Source organism: Phoenix dactylifera, chromosome 3 (genome assembly GCF_051530095.1).
Source record: "Phoenix dactylifera cultivar Ajwa chromosome 3, Ajwa_hap1_PhDact_Kaust_v1.1, whole genome shotgun sequence".
NCBI lineage: Eukaryota > Viridiplantae > Streptophyta > Magnoliopsida > Arecales > Arecaceae > Phoenix > Phoenix dactylifera.
The window spans coordinates 8,286,297-8,300,745 of record NC_143192.1 but is presented as its reverse complement, the minus strand read 5'-3'; the positions used below and the strand labels follow the sequence as shown (position 1 = coordinate 8,300,745).

Sequence of the window (14,449 nt, the reverse complement as noted above, 5' to 3'; positions counted from 1 at the left end):
TAATATTTGATGTTCTACAAAGAGGCACAACTTAGCTTTCATGCTCATACTTTTTGCCCTTTTTCCCTTTTTCTTTTCCCCTTTTCAGGTTGGGAAGGTCAGGTTCAGTAGGCAAGGGAAAAATATGGTCAGACTAGGTCGGGACAGGATTAGGCCTATTGGATTTGGTTGGATTGGTCTTAGATTTAGGACCTGAATGAAATGCCCAGACTTAATTGCTCCTTATTAACATCCCCAATCAAGATGTTTATGTAGCATGGTTGTTATTTGCCTTGACTTAAAGTTCTTTATATTTTTCTTTTCCTTTTTAATTATTTTTTTCCCTACCGTTTCTTTTTCAAACTTTGTTTTGTGAGGAAGTAGGATACAGTGCCCAAAGAATTGAAATTTATCATATAATGGAATATAAACCATTTCTCTGATTGTTCCCCATGATGGAGATAAGGAGTCATAGATTCCATGTCACCTAAAAGTTTCCAGAAGAGTAAACAATATATCTCATATCATAAACAAGTTTTCAATTTACAACAAAACTAACCATTAGATCTGCCTACAATGATTTCTGAACTTCTGTAATTAAGGTTGGCCTGCTGTTTCTGATGATTAAGTTGATGAGCTTAAGCCATAATCTTTTGTAAAGGGGGCCTTTCAGAATTCCCAATCTGAAGTGGTAATATCATTTTTTCCTTGTACTCTTCTAATATTGCTTATCTAAAATTTTTCATGACTTTATTTCTCCTCTTGCCATTATAACACTTTTTCCCCACTTGCCAGTGTCAACACTAATTAACAGTGAATATATCTGGCATCAGATTTCCCCATAAAAGAATATATGAACATAAATTCCTTATTTGTCTGGAATTTATATTCTTTCCCCATAAAAGAATATAAATTCCTTTTTCCCCACTTGGCAGTATGTCAGCTTCAGCCAAGGAAACGAATACAGGTTTAGACAATGTCATTTCAAGCAACAACAGCATCATCGTATGCGAAGACAAATACTAATATGTTTTTATTCCCTTGATTTTTAAGCCATTATCCATTAAATGATATCTTCAATAGCTCATTAAAATTTTTAATTACAAAATAAAATTAGCATGAAAGCAAAAGAAAAATTAAGTTTCCACAACCAAGTAACCTTTGCATAGTTTAAACATGCAGTCACAAATATTAATACCACTAGAAAAGAAGTTACAATGTTCAAAATATTTTAAATATGATTTAAGTTCCACTGAAAGGCAACGTAGAAGAAAAGATAATTAATTAAAGACAATACAGATTGCAAAAGCAAGTGATTCAATTAGATGTTTGCTTTTCTCAGCAGGATAGAAACTTTGCATACAAAAGAGCCCATACAAATCCCTCTTTCAAAGATCCATTCAACCAACAATTTACTCAAGAGGGGGTCATGCAAGCCTAATATAGAAGGATATGCAGAGGTAAATATATGTAGAAGTGATAATGTTTCGATAAGAGAGAATAATGGTCATCAGAGAATTTTTAAAATATACTAATTTTCTGATATTGCAGTATAACTATGGGGATCTTCAATGTGGGCAGGAGCAATAGCAGATATCACAACAGAGACTCCCAACAATATCACAACAAGAGCTGTGAAATTTACGAGGAAGGCTTCTGAACCATACTTGGCGAGGCCTGTGCTCTGTAGGAAAGTGAGCTTCTCCAGAAAGCCTAATTCTGCACTGGCCAAGGCCAATATGTAGACGAAGAGCCCAAAAAATACATGCCAAGGAAGAGCATCACGACGGAGAGTTGGGGCAGCACCAGGAAAGAAAAAGGTGACAAAGCCAAAAATCCACTGAAAAAATAAAAGCAGAAGAAAAGCTGAAATAAATACCAAATATTGATGCAGAAAAGCTCCATAAACAGAGTGCATGAGGAGAAATTAAAACAATACAATGATAACATGTGCGTGTAGCAAATCATTTTGAAATGCAACTAATCCTTCTCTTTTTCCAAAAAATAATTAGAAAAAAGATATAATTATGCTGCTGACTGCTGATCTACCATGATGGCCCCAAAAATACTTGTGTAATTCTAATATCATCATGAAATTCTCTTTTTCATTTGTCTTATTTAAAAAATTTTCACCACTTCACCAGTTTATTCAATATTTTAAGTTTCATAGTTTCCGAGCTGCCATCTATATTTTCAGGTCTCCCTCATTTCATACAACTCGATGGATTTAATCGAACCCTCTCCTATTTGAAACTTCTCAGTCTTCAAAGCTAATAGCCAAAAACATCTAAGACAATTCTTCATAATCTTTATTATAGTTATGAAAATTCAGGCTTCTAGATATGAAAAGTTCAAATTCTATACTTAGAACTAACACCCTCCTTGACTTAATAACTAAAACTCCAAACTGCTCAAGTAGTACTAATATTCATGGGTTTTATCAAGAAATGATAAGCAATAATGGCAGTGAATATTAACTCATAAAAATGTTTGGAAGACGATATAGTTACAAATGTTATGATAATAAGATAGGATGAATACAGTGCATGAAGATCACCAGGATAGATGCTGTTTTGTGTTGCTTAAAATGCATCTTGTGAGTGATGCTGACATAAGTGTTGCCACTTTGAATGTTATTGTAAGCAACAAGTAGAGAAATATCTTTTTTGAGGAATTGCCACTTCTGTTAATGCAATATCTGCTGCTTGTCTTGCTGTTTTTCACACTGCTACTGTTACTTGTCATCAACAAAGTCTTTCTTATTTTCAGTTGTAAATTTGTAATCATAAATCCATGTCTATGAAGCATCAAATATATATATAAGATTGGGACAATGATACAATAAAACACTGAAAGGTTTTAAATATTGCTGTGAGTTTGCTAGACACCCTCCAACATAGTATGTACCATGCCATGCTAAGCCCCACACTATCAACAAGGTCTTTCTTATTTTCAGTTGTAAATTTGTAATCATTAATCCATGTCTATGAGCATCAATATGGATATAGGATTGTGATAATGATACAATAGAACACCATAAGGTTTTAAATATTGATGCAAGTATGCTAGACACCCTCCAACATAGTATGTGCTATGCCATGCTAAGCCCCACACTTTGCTAGAACATACTATTTTTTAATTAAAATTATTAAAAAAGTTAGGTGAGTGCTGTGCTGACCCATGCTAGGTACTGGTACTGGTTTTGCATAGAATGTGCCAACCAGCATGGTCAGCACTTGAGATCATGTATAATACAAATATATCAATATGACAAATGTTGAAAAAAATTTGGATATGATACAATTGCGATATAACAAAAATAAGCACACGTTATATATATATATATGCAAGAAAAAAAAGTTTCTATAGTGTAGTGGCTTTTGTCACAATAACATAGTTCTTACTCCATTCAACAATATCAACATCTACAAACTGCACGGCCATCCACAAGCTATGTGACCATACATGACCATACATACATATCATCATTCAAATGAACAGACCATAGTCCACACTCCATATACTCATATCAATCTATAGTATTCGTCGTTAAACACTCATCCAAAAGAAAGACATCAGCACCTCTCTATGTCAAACCAAAACATATTCAATAAGTATCCTAAATGTATCTGAAGTCTTTTGTTATATCCTAGCCATATCTAACACCATGCTGCTATCTGATACAATTGCGCTGCTTTTTGATACAATTGCGCATGCAGTTTGCAGCATCTGTCTTTTGTCGATTCACATGCTAACAGAGTATGTGTCTATGACTTAGAAATGCACGACATGCATTCTCATAAGGATTCATTTCTAATATGCATAACAACTTAAACTAGTTTGTCAGAGCATTACAGTGTAGATTGTTGTAATTCACCTGAATGCCATATAAGCAGATAGTACCAAGCCCAACCCAGGAATGCAAGCTGTACAAATTAGCAATTCCACTTTCGTTATGAAACTTGAATGCACAATAGATTCCCACAGCTCCAAGTACAAGAGCAATTGCATGAAGAACCAAATGAACCACTTTACGTACTTCATGACTCCAGGGGAAAGCTTTGTAACTCATTATAGCTGCATATCAGTTTGAAAAAAAGAAACGATATATCCATTATAAAACATACAAGGCTAATGATCAATGTCCTTCAGCTTGCTTACCTTCACTTCCCATGATAATGAATCCAATTGTCATAAGAACCGGATGAACCTGCAACAGTAAAAAATTACAAAAACCAATCGTGAATGTTTAAGCAATAAGAAATTATTCCATATTTTCCCATTTCATCAAATCTATCTCTTCTGACAAGTAAAACAACATCAATAGTTTCATCTTTAGAAAACAAAAGAAACAAAACAACAGATTATGTGGAAAAGATGATAATTGCAGTTGGAATGAAGTTCTCTAATGCAATCTAGATTATAATTCAACAAAGTGGCAGTCTGAGCGATGGGGAAAAATGATCGACTTTCATGCCCCCCCAAAAAAAGTTGTGTCAAATCAGCAACTAGAACAAAAGCAATTAAGATCAAACATGGGAGCAATCTTAAATTTTGTAAGTTCAAATTTAACCAAATTTTAATGTGTTTAGTCACAGTCCTCGCGATATCAGTTATACAGTATGTGTTAAACACTGGGCGTCTAATAACATATAAACTTGCTATTGAGAATAGTGGTGAACCACTGAACTTGCTATTGAGATCATAGAAAAGAAATTAACATTCAAAATTCATTGGTTTGATAATCTCCAGTAAAGATGGATTCTCCTCGTTATGACAGACCATTGGTCAGATCTCACCAAACAAGAAGCATGTGTCATTTAATATGATCAATATTCTTTAGGTATCAAACTTATTTAGAAGGACTTTTTAAGCTGAAAACCAAAAGTTCTTTGAGCATCGAAATTATTTAAAAGAGCTATTTTGAGCTGAAAAACAGAAGAAGGATGTTCTTTAAAAGGAGCCATTTTTGTTTGACAGAGCAAGAGGCGCATCCTGCGTCCATTAAAAATTGTCCAAAAACATCTATAAAAGCATAAAAATATAGAAAATTCACAAATATTAGAGGGCATCAATCATCTCCAATCCAAAAAATAAAACAAGACAAACACAAACACCGCAACTTCCAATAAAAGTAACAATCACACTACATGGAACACCCAATCAAAACCATCAGACCCACTCCACTCACGTATGTCGTACCACAAGGTTATATTAAACTAAAGAAAACACCAATCATGTCACCTTCCAACACCAACACACCCCCCCCCCCCCCCCCAAAAAAAAAAAAAGAGGAGTAATTTAATGCACAACATAAATTTTCTCTCATAAAATCCCAAGAAGATGAAATAAAGAACAGCAAAGGATGAAGCATAACAAACAAGGAAATCGAAGATAACGCACATTAAAGATGAGATTTTTGTTGGTGGACTCGAAGGCGAGCCCTCCCCGGAAATGGATGTTCCACACGAGCACCATCGCCGCCGCCGCCGCCGCCAGCACGTGCGACGCGAACGTGAACGGCAACGCCCTCACCCCCGGCAATCCTCCCATCTCTTCTCCTCTCCTCTGCTCTCTTCTGTTCTCCTTACTTCTCAGACGAGCGATCCCGGAAGGCATTTGTCTTTACCTTGGGCGATAATTATGAATTATTACTTTGGAACCGGATGCCGCGAGATCCGGGCCGTCCGATTTCCATCAGTTTCGGAAGCACATACGTCATGTGTGGGTCCCTCTGTTTGGGCGCATGTTCCAGACATTGACGGGCGAAGTTGGTGGGAAGGCGGAAGAAGATTTCTACCAAAAAAAAAACAAAAAAAAAAGGCGGAAGAAGATCGAACATGAAATCTATCTTTGTATTTTGAAGAACATTTGTATCTGTCTGGTTGGTCCGCGGTGATGTAATGGAGCGAGGTAAGAGGCGAGAAATTTCTAGATGAATATGGTCCACCGTGGACATGTGGACACGTAAAAAAAGAAGGGAGAGAAGAAAAAATAGATCAAAGTATCTTCTACAAGACTGCGGTAGGTGCTGCGGTCACGGCCCAGCAGGAGAATATCTTCTATGATCGCGGACTATGTTGAGTAGATCCGAGATTCGAGTCTTATGGCGGATAAGCTGCGGCTGCTACATGACATCCGTAGTCTTTTGAGGAAGTGTCCCCCACCAAGCTGCCCATATTTTTCGTGAGACAAATAGCACGGCAGACTGTGTGGCATCCTTTACATCTCATCAATCAGAAGATTTTGTTTGGGATAACTACGTCTTGGTTTCGTTTTTTTATGTATTTTCTGCTTCTTTTTTATTTTATGGGCTGCATCCACCTCCGTTGTATGTGAATATCTCAGAGTATTTGATAATTAGAATCAAAGTTTTAAACTAGTGGCGGCTCTCCTGCTATCTCGTTTTTTATATATAATAAAAAAAATCCGGAGTAGGGGTAGGATTTCAACAAGTTGGAGAAAGAGGAGAAAAAAAAAATAAGGACAAAAAAAAAGGAAAGAAGAAAAAAAAAAAGGAAGAAAACAAAATGAAAGAAATAAAAGAAGAGAAAAAAAAGAAATAAAAGCAGAAAAAGAAAAAACAAAAAAAAGGGAAAAAAGGAAATAAAATGAAAAAATAAAGAAAAAAAAGAAAGAGAAAATGATAGAATGCATCTACATGAATGATCAATGGAATGATGTCCCATTCTATAAAAAAAATAAATATTTTTATTCTTTTTAAAATCTTAATTAAAACACTATAGATTTGGTATATGCATTAGATTCTACGACAAATACAACCGAATTATCTTAAAATGTATGTATTGAGTATTTTTATTTTGTTTAGCAATCAATTTAATATTATCAATAATTGTTAGCAAAGTTAATTGGTATCTTATTTCTAAATACTTGCTCTTCTACCATGTCCAGATTCAAATCCAATATAGTGTTTAAAATAATTAATTTGATATTTATTTGAGTGATCTGTTCTATTGTCCATTTTAAGCATGAATCCTCCATTGAAACTATAGCCTTAAAAAAAATCAGGACAAGCATCCAAGATTGTTGTTCATAGAGAAACACTATCTAATTATCCAATTCCTAAACAGGTACTATCAAAGTTGCTAAGGATATCTGGATTCAAGCCTTGTTCTCCTAGCATAGGACTTTCATTCCTTCCACTTTCTTTTTTCTGTAAAGAAAATAAAAGGGAAAAGTCAGGTGCCCATCAGATTGTTAATTATAAGAAGTCTAGCAACCAACCATGCGGTCCTTTACCACCAAAATATAGCTAATACTCTTCTTTTTTGAATGAAAAATTTTTATTTAGAACAAGATAATTGAGCACTTCCTAGCCAAATCTTCTTTTTGGGCAATTCCCAGTTTATAGGCCAGCGCAAAGGAATGTATCCATCTTGGTAAGGTCGTGCACTCGTGCTACATCCATAATTTCAGCCATAAGAGGATTTGAATTTCTGGTACTAGAGGTAGCAATCAGGTTGAGTTGGGTCGGATCGGGTCAGATACGAGTTGGCTTAGATGCTGGTTGGATAAAAAATTCATCAATCCAAACTTGATCTATTTATTAAACAAGTCAAAATTTTAAATCTGAATCCAACTTATTTATTAAACAGGTATCCTGTTTGGCCCATATAACTAATTTATCAACTGCTAAATGGGTTAAATGGGCCAGACAGATTTTTAATGGGTTAAATGGATTTAAACAGGTTAAATAGGTTAAGCAGGTCAAGTTAAACAGGTCAGAAACATGTTAAATATGTTAAAATATATTTTAAATAGGATAAACGAATTGGATCATAATCTGACTCAATTATTAAATAGGTCAAAATGAGATAAATAGATCAAAGATTTAAATCTGAACCAAACTTATTTAATAAATAGATTTAGACAAGCAGTTCTATTTATGACCTAAATCAGTTTATATTAAACCCAAACATAAAGTTGGACGTTGGGCTGATGGATTAGATCATAAATTGATATTTTTAATTTTTAACTTGGTGGCCCCCTCAATGGCATATGAATCAGTCGGCAGGTTAGGATGAATCCCTGGGGTGTTTGTCTGGCATTCAGGATGAGTACGACCCACTTTCCATGAGTCAACGTCAATTCTGAAACCAGGACTCTGGTATCAAATAACTAGAAGATTATACAATACTTAAGTTGGCTCTACTTAGTAACACATAGGATGACAGGCTAAGCTTTGAAATGGTGAGGATGGATTTATTTTTGTATTGCATGTGATATAAGGGGTTGATACATCATGTAGAAGTTAAGAAAGGCAAGAATGTGCAGAATGATGGGCTGAGCATTGAAATCATGAAGAGGAACTTATTTTATATAGCATGCAAGTAAAGTTGATCATAGATCAGAACTCGAGCTTAAACTCTATTCATTTTTAATCGGTTAAGTTTATATAAAATTTGATATTTGTTGTGCTAAGTTCGATCCATGATTAGTATACGTTGATGATCTATCCATCTACTAGACGTTAAAAAAAGGCACAGTGTGCAGTTTTATAATATTTTTAGTAGACGGTATGTCTCCATCTCAATGATTGTTAGTTCACAAATATAAGTTCTGTACTTTTAACTAATGATAATTGCAAGAAACAACAAAACTTTAGATAAAAAGTAAATTATGGTGGATTCAAGTTGCGCGAATCAAGATATTTTATCAATTGGAACATGTTATGCCGGTTTGATCAGATGAATAGTTGAATTAAAAGCTAATAATGATAGCTATAATATTGGGAAAATATAGAATCGGATTATATCGACGTGGCATTACAATAATCAATTAAAATGTTTAAATAAAGTATTAATTCAATTCAGCTAGAGAAAGCAAAAGTGTACTCCAACCAAAGCAGCCAAGTAGACTTGGGCATCAGGCCGGGCCGGCCGGCCCACCGGGCCCGAGGTCTAAACGGGCCGTGCCGGGCACGGCCCGTTCAGCACAGAACGGAAGCCCGGCCCGGCCCCAGGCCCGTCTATTGGCGGGCCGGGCCGGGCATGGCACGAGACGGGCCGTGCAATAGACGGGCCTGGGGCCGGGCCGGGCACGAGACGGGCCGTGCCTCGCACGGCCCGTCTGGAGAGGGGGGGAGAAAAATAGCCGTTTCCAACGGCTATTTTGGGAAATTTCCAAAATTGCCCCTCCCAACAGTCCAAAAACGGCTAAATTGAGGGGTTTTTTGGGAAAAAAAAAAATTTGGGCTTCTATAAATAGCCCTTTCCTCCCTCATTCTCACCACACCAAACCAACTATTCTCTCCTTCTCTACTACTATTATTTCTCTCTTCTAAAGTGCTCTTCTAGCAATTTAATTTTTAGTTTGCATTTAGCAAGTGTTCAAGTGCTACACAAGAGGAGGTTCCTGTTGAGAAGAGAATGTCACTCCTGTTGAGAGCACAAGAGGAAGCTCAGAATCTCGGCTCTGCCTCTGCCCTCCGACCCTCTACTCAATTCCTCCTTGTGGTTAGTTTTTATTTTTTGAATTCATCAATTTAGATATGTCATCTTTTGAGGAAAGTCATTTTGGCATTCCTCCTGTTTCTGAGGGAGAAGAAACTAACCCCCAACCCCATGTTCCTAGTTCCTCTAGAACTAGTGAACCGAGTGAAGATCAAACCTCTTCTCGTAAGAGGACTAATGCTGTATGGAATGAATTTGATAGAGTTATGGTTGATGGAGTCTGGAAAGCTAAATGTAAAAAATGTGCCAAACTTTATAGTTGTAGTAGTAGTGGGGGAACAGGGCATTTAAAAAGACATCAAGAGAGTTATAGGATGCATGATTCTCATGCTCAAACTCAAAGTACCCTTAATATACAAGGGGGATTACTTGTAGGTAATTTTGCATATAATCATGAAAATCAAAGAAAAGCACTTGTAAAATGGATAGTTAAGGATGAATTACCTTTTAGTTTATATGAATCTTTTAATTTTGAAGAATATGTTCAATTAAACCTACAACCTGCTTACAAAAGAACTAGTAGGCGTACATTTAGAAGAGTAGCTATGACTAACTTTTTAGCAACGAGACAAAGTTTAATTGAAACACTTTCTACTTTAAATGTAAAAATTTCATTAACTTCTGATATTTGGTCAGCATCTGTAGGTAGTAATTGTTTTATTGCCATTACTGCTCATTATATTGATAATGATTGGCAATTAAATAAACGTATTCTTGCTTTTCGTGCTTTTGATTTTCCACATTCTGGGCAACAAATTTCAAATATCATTTATCAAACTGCATGTTCATATAATATTAATGATAAAATTATGTCTATTACTTTTGATAATGCATCTAATAATAATTCTGCTGTTGCATTATTAAAAGACTCATTGCATCCCATGTTAGATGGAAATTTATTGCATATTAGATGTGCATGTCATATCTTAAATCTTTCTGTTCAAGCTGGCATGGGTATGATTCAAGATGTGATTGGTAAAATTAGAAATGCAGTTTCTTTTATTCATGCTTCAAGATCAAGACTTCAAGAATTTAAGGAACTATGTATAAATCATGGTAAACGTTTTAAAAAATTTAAACTTGATGTAATTACTCGTTGGAACTCAACATATAGCATGATACATGATGCATACCCATATAAAAACTTATTAAGTGCATATATTAATGATCGTGGATTAGGCTTTACATTGACTGAAACTGATTGGAATAAAGAAAAAATTTTGGAAGATTTTTTGCTTAGTTTTTATAATGCTACCAATGTTCTTTCTGGTATTTATTATCCAACTTCATGTTCATTTTTACAACAAGCATATATAATTAGTCAAAAATTTGCAGAACATAGATATGATGATGTTTTAATGCCTATTATTGACCAAATGGAATCTAAATGGAATGAGTATTGGGACAAGATATGTCCTATGCATAACTCAGCTGTTGTATTTGATCCAAGAGTTAAATTGAATGGCGTGCTAATTTTACTTGATGCATACTGTGAAAATATGAATCAAGATCCTGAACCTGCTAAAAATGAGGTAAAACAACTTCTTTATGATATTTATGCTATATATGATGAAAAAATTCGTGGATCTAGATTTTCCGTACAAAGCTCTATTTCTTCTTCTAGTAGTTCTCGTTCGTCATCTATTTTTTCATTCATTGCACGGAGAAAACACACACATGCTTCAAATTTATCTTCATCTTCTTCATCTTTAAGTAGTGAACTAGAATTTTATTTACGAAATGATCTTCAGTCTGCATATGATGAAAATCAAATAGAGAATCTAGATGTATTATCTTGGTGGAAGAGTGTTAAAAATCAATATCCTGTTATGTCTGCAATTGCACGCGATATTTTAGCTGTGCCGATGTCCACGGTAGCATCGGAATCCGCTTTTAGTGCAGGTCGGCGTGTTCTTGACGAAAAGAGAAGTAGGATGACGGGCGAAACGGTAGAGATGCTTCTCTGCTTCAAAGATTGGTTGGATGCTGAGGCAAGACTTCAAGATAAAGGTGGACATAATACAACATCCTCTGATGATGATACAAACACTACTGAAGAGTGAATACTGATTCACTGAATCACTGATGATTAGTAAGATTTCTTAATTTTTTATAATTGTACATTTTTATTGTATTCTGGAGGTCAGACCAAGGTCCAAACCTCGGCCCTTTCTTATTGTATTCTGGAGGTCAGACCAAGGTCCAAACCTCCCTTCATGTACCATTTTGATTTAAATTAATAAACTGGTAGGGGTCTATGCCAAACCCCCCACCATTAAGGTGGCTTTATATTAATAAATCCTTAGTTTTCAATATTTATTAATTTATTAAAAAAATTTATGAAGCATTAATTTTTATGGAGACGGGTCGTGCCTGGCCCGGCCCAGGCCCTTATGGGCCGTGCCGGGATGGCCCGCGGGCCGTGCCGTGCTTGGCCCGCGGGCCAAGAGCGGGCCGTGCTGGCCCAGGCCCGAAGCGGGCCGTGCCGGGCTCGGCCCGCGGGCCAGAAACCCGTGACCCAGCACGGCCCCCTTAAATGGGCCCTGCCAGGCACGGCCCGGTACTGTAGCTAGCGGGCCGTGCCAGGCACGGCCCGCTTCGTGCCGGGCCGTGCCGGGCCGTGGGCGGCCCGGCCCAGTGCCCAACTCTACAGCCAAGCAAAGCCAACTTAATTATATGGCATAAATTTCATACTAAATTAAAACACAAAGAAACAAACGATTGTTTTGTGTATATGCCGTTACAAAAATAGATTATTGCATATTTATCTCTTAAAAGTCATTATTTGCACATGTTGAGATCGAAGTTTCTCCGACCTTAGACCTTAGCCTCCACCGAACTCGAACTGGAAAAGAAAACTGCATCCCCACCGAAGATATTATCCGCTTTGGGGATCGGTGGTTCCATGCCCAGTGGGCTAGCTGGAGGGCGCCACCCCTCACGGTTTTGTCCTTTAAAAGATGCCTCCTGAGGGAAGGGTAATCGAGCCCTTCATTTAAGGCACAGACATTTTCGCTATTCAGTCGATGTGGGACTAAGTCCGAGACCCTTTATTCCCACAACACAACCCTCCAGCGGAAAGGTCTATGCCGAGGTCAAGGGCTCTTACCCGACGTGCCATTGTTGAGGTCGGAGGAAACACAGCCCCCCCAGCGGAAAGGCCTATGCCGAGGTCAAGGGTCCTTACCCGGCGCGCCATTGTTGAGGTCGAAGTTCCTCCAACCTCAGATCTTAGCCCCTACCGAACTGGAACAGGAAAAGAAAACTGCATCCCCATAGAAAGTATTGTCCGCTTTGGGGATCGGTGACTCCGGGCCTAGTGGGCTCGCCGGAGGGCGCCACCCCTTACAGTTTTGTCCTTTAAAATGCGCCTCATGAGGGAAGGGTAATCGAGCCCTCCATTTAAGGCACAGATCTTTTCGCTATTCAGCCGATGTGGGATTAAGTCTGAGACCCTTTATTTCCACAACACAGCCCCCAGCGGAAAGGTCTATATGGCTCAAATCATTATACTTTTGCAACCATGCCCCTCCTAATTAGACTTTTTTTGGTTGACAGAAGGCCCGAGCATGCATTGAGACGAGTTGTGCCTGGGTCTAATATCAACAATATTATTTTGGGCCCGAGCCCAGCTTGGCAAAGCCCAAGTCTTGCTCAATCCACAGCTTGAAGGTTTGGGCCCTACCCGGGGTCTTGAACAAACCCAGGTCTAAGCAAAAATTAAAATTTGAAATTTAAGTGTCAAAGGAAGCTAAGAATAATTTTGTACAAGTTTGTAATTTATTATCAACCGAGGATATTATTGCTCATAAATATGGAGATTGTGAATAGTTTTTTTAGACCTTGCATATTATCTGGGCCCTGCCTTAGGGTGTGTGCTCAGATGGCCGATTTGAGTGTCCGGTTTGGACCATAATAATAATAGTATATAATATTATATTCTAGTAATTGTTTAGTACTATTACTAATGATAATAGGAAATAAATAAATAAATACATAAATTTTTTAATAATTTCAAAATATATGACCAATATTCTCTAAAAAAAATATAAGATCAAACTAAATTTTGGGATGGTAATACTTAATCGCTTAACCCGTTTAACTCGATACAATCCATTGTATGTCGGCTTAATTTATTTGTTTAATAAAATGGTCGGACTCGAATCTGGATTCTTAATTTATTTAAAAAATATATTAGGTTTAGCTTGATAAACTTTTAATTTATTTTGTATCCGATCCAATTCGTATCTGGTCCAATCCAACCTGATTGCATTGCAGGGATGTTAGGTTTTTGCTAGTAATATGCAAGCAAGCAAACCTGTGGAAACTTCTTCCTTCCAAAAGAAGCCCAGAAATTTTGGTTCCTAACATTTGCATGCTTCTATATGTCCAATTTGGATTTCTGCCACTGTCCAATGATAATGATGGCAAAATAATTACTGCAACAAAGCTTATCTCTTTATGATCTAAGCTTTGAACTCCTGATGAACTTGCAAAAAGACAGGAAAAGCAGATCTAATGATGAGTTACGTGAAAAAGGAGGCCAACAGACATGATCTAAGTTTGGGTCCACGTAATTAAAGCAGGGAAAGATGGAGGAATTGATTCCATTGCCTTTGTTCACCAAATGTTGGATCCGTTCTAGCTATCTGATCTACCAAGCTTTGTGGAACTTTCTCTTTTTCTTTCATCAAATGCTTTGGTAAATACTATGCTCTTACTTTTATCCATTCAACTAAGAGCCAACCTAAAACCAATTTTAAGATATGGTGCATTGGTTAGTACTTTTAAACAAATTTACATATGAAACAGGATTACCATAGAGCTAACATGCAGTCGGATGTTGAGGGTATTACCCTAATGTCATGCCCGATCGATCACAGACATGAACCTAGAGCCATTTTAACACTTTGTCCCTTCAAATGTTAGTGGTATTTTGCATTCATTATATTTCTATAATCTTCTTTTGAGGGAAGATACATCAAGGTAACTTCACC

At 36.8% G+C, this 14,449-nt stretch overlaps 1 protein-coding gene across 1 annotated transcript; it reads right to left on the bottom strand.

Moving 5' to 3' along the window:
* Positions 1 to 1,279: 1,279 nt before the first annotated feature.
* Positions 1,280 to 5,613, bottom strand: LOC103710552 (putative ascorbate-specific transmembrane electron transporter 1). Its single transcript, XM_039122040.2, has 4 exons — positions 5,383 to 5,613; positions 4,141 to 4,189; positions 3,857 to 4,056; positions 1,280 to 1,819 (listed from the first exon to the last, which is right to left on the bottom strand). Exons 1-4 carry the CDS (start codon positions 5,596 to 5,598, stop codon positions 1,511 to 1,513), a joined length of 774 nt encoding a protein of 257 aa, XP_038977968.1. The 5' UTR covers positions 5,599 to 5,613; the 3' UTR covers positions 1,280 to 1,510.
* Positions 5,614 to 14,449: the final 8,836 nt, after the last annotated feature.

Coding starts and splice junctions, on each gene's coding strand:
- LOC103710552 (XM_039122040.2), bottom strand. CDS start 5,598: ATGCCTTCCGGGATCGCTCGTCTGAGAAGTAAGGAGAACAGAAGAGAG. Junction 4,190..5,382: donor ACAAAAATCTCATCTTTAAT/GTGCGTTATCTT, acceptor TTACTGTTGCAG/GTTCATCCGGTTCTTATGAC. Junction 4,057..4,140: donor CATTATCATGGGAAGTGAAG/GTAAGCAAGCTG, acceptor ACTGATATGCAG/CTATAATGAGTTACAAAGCT.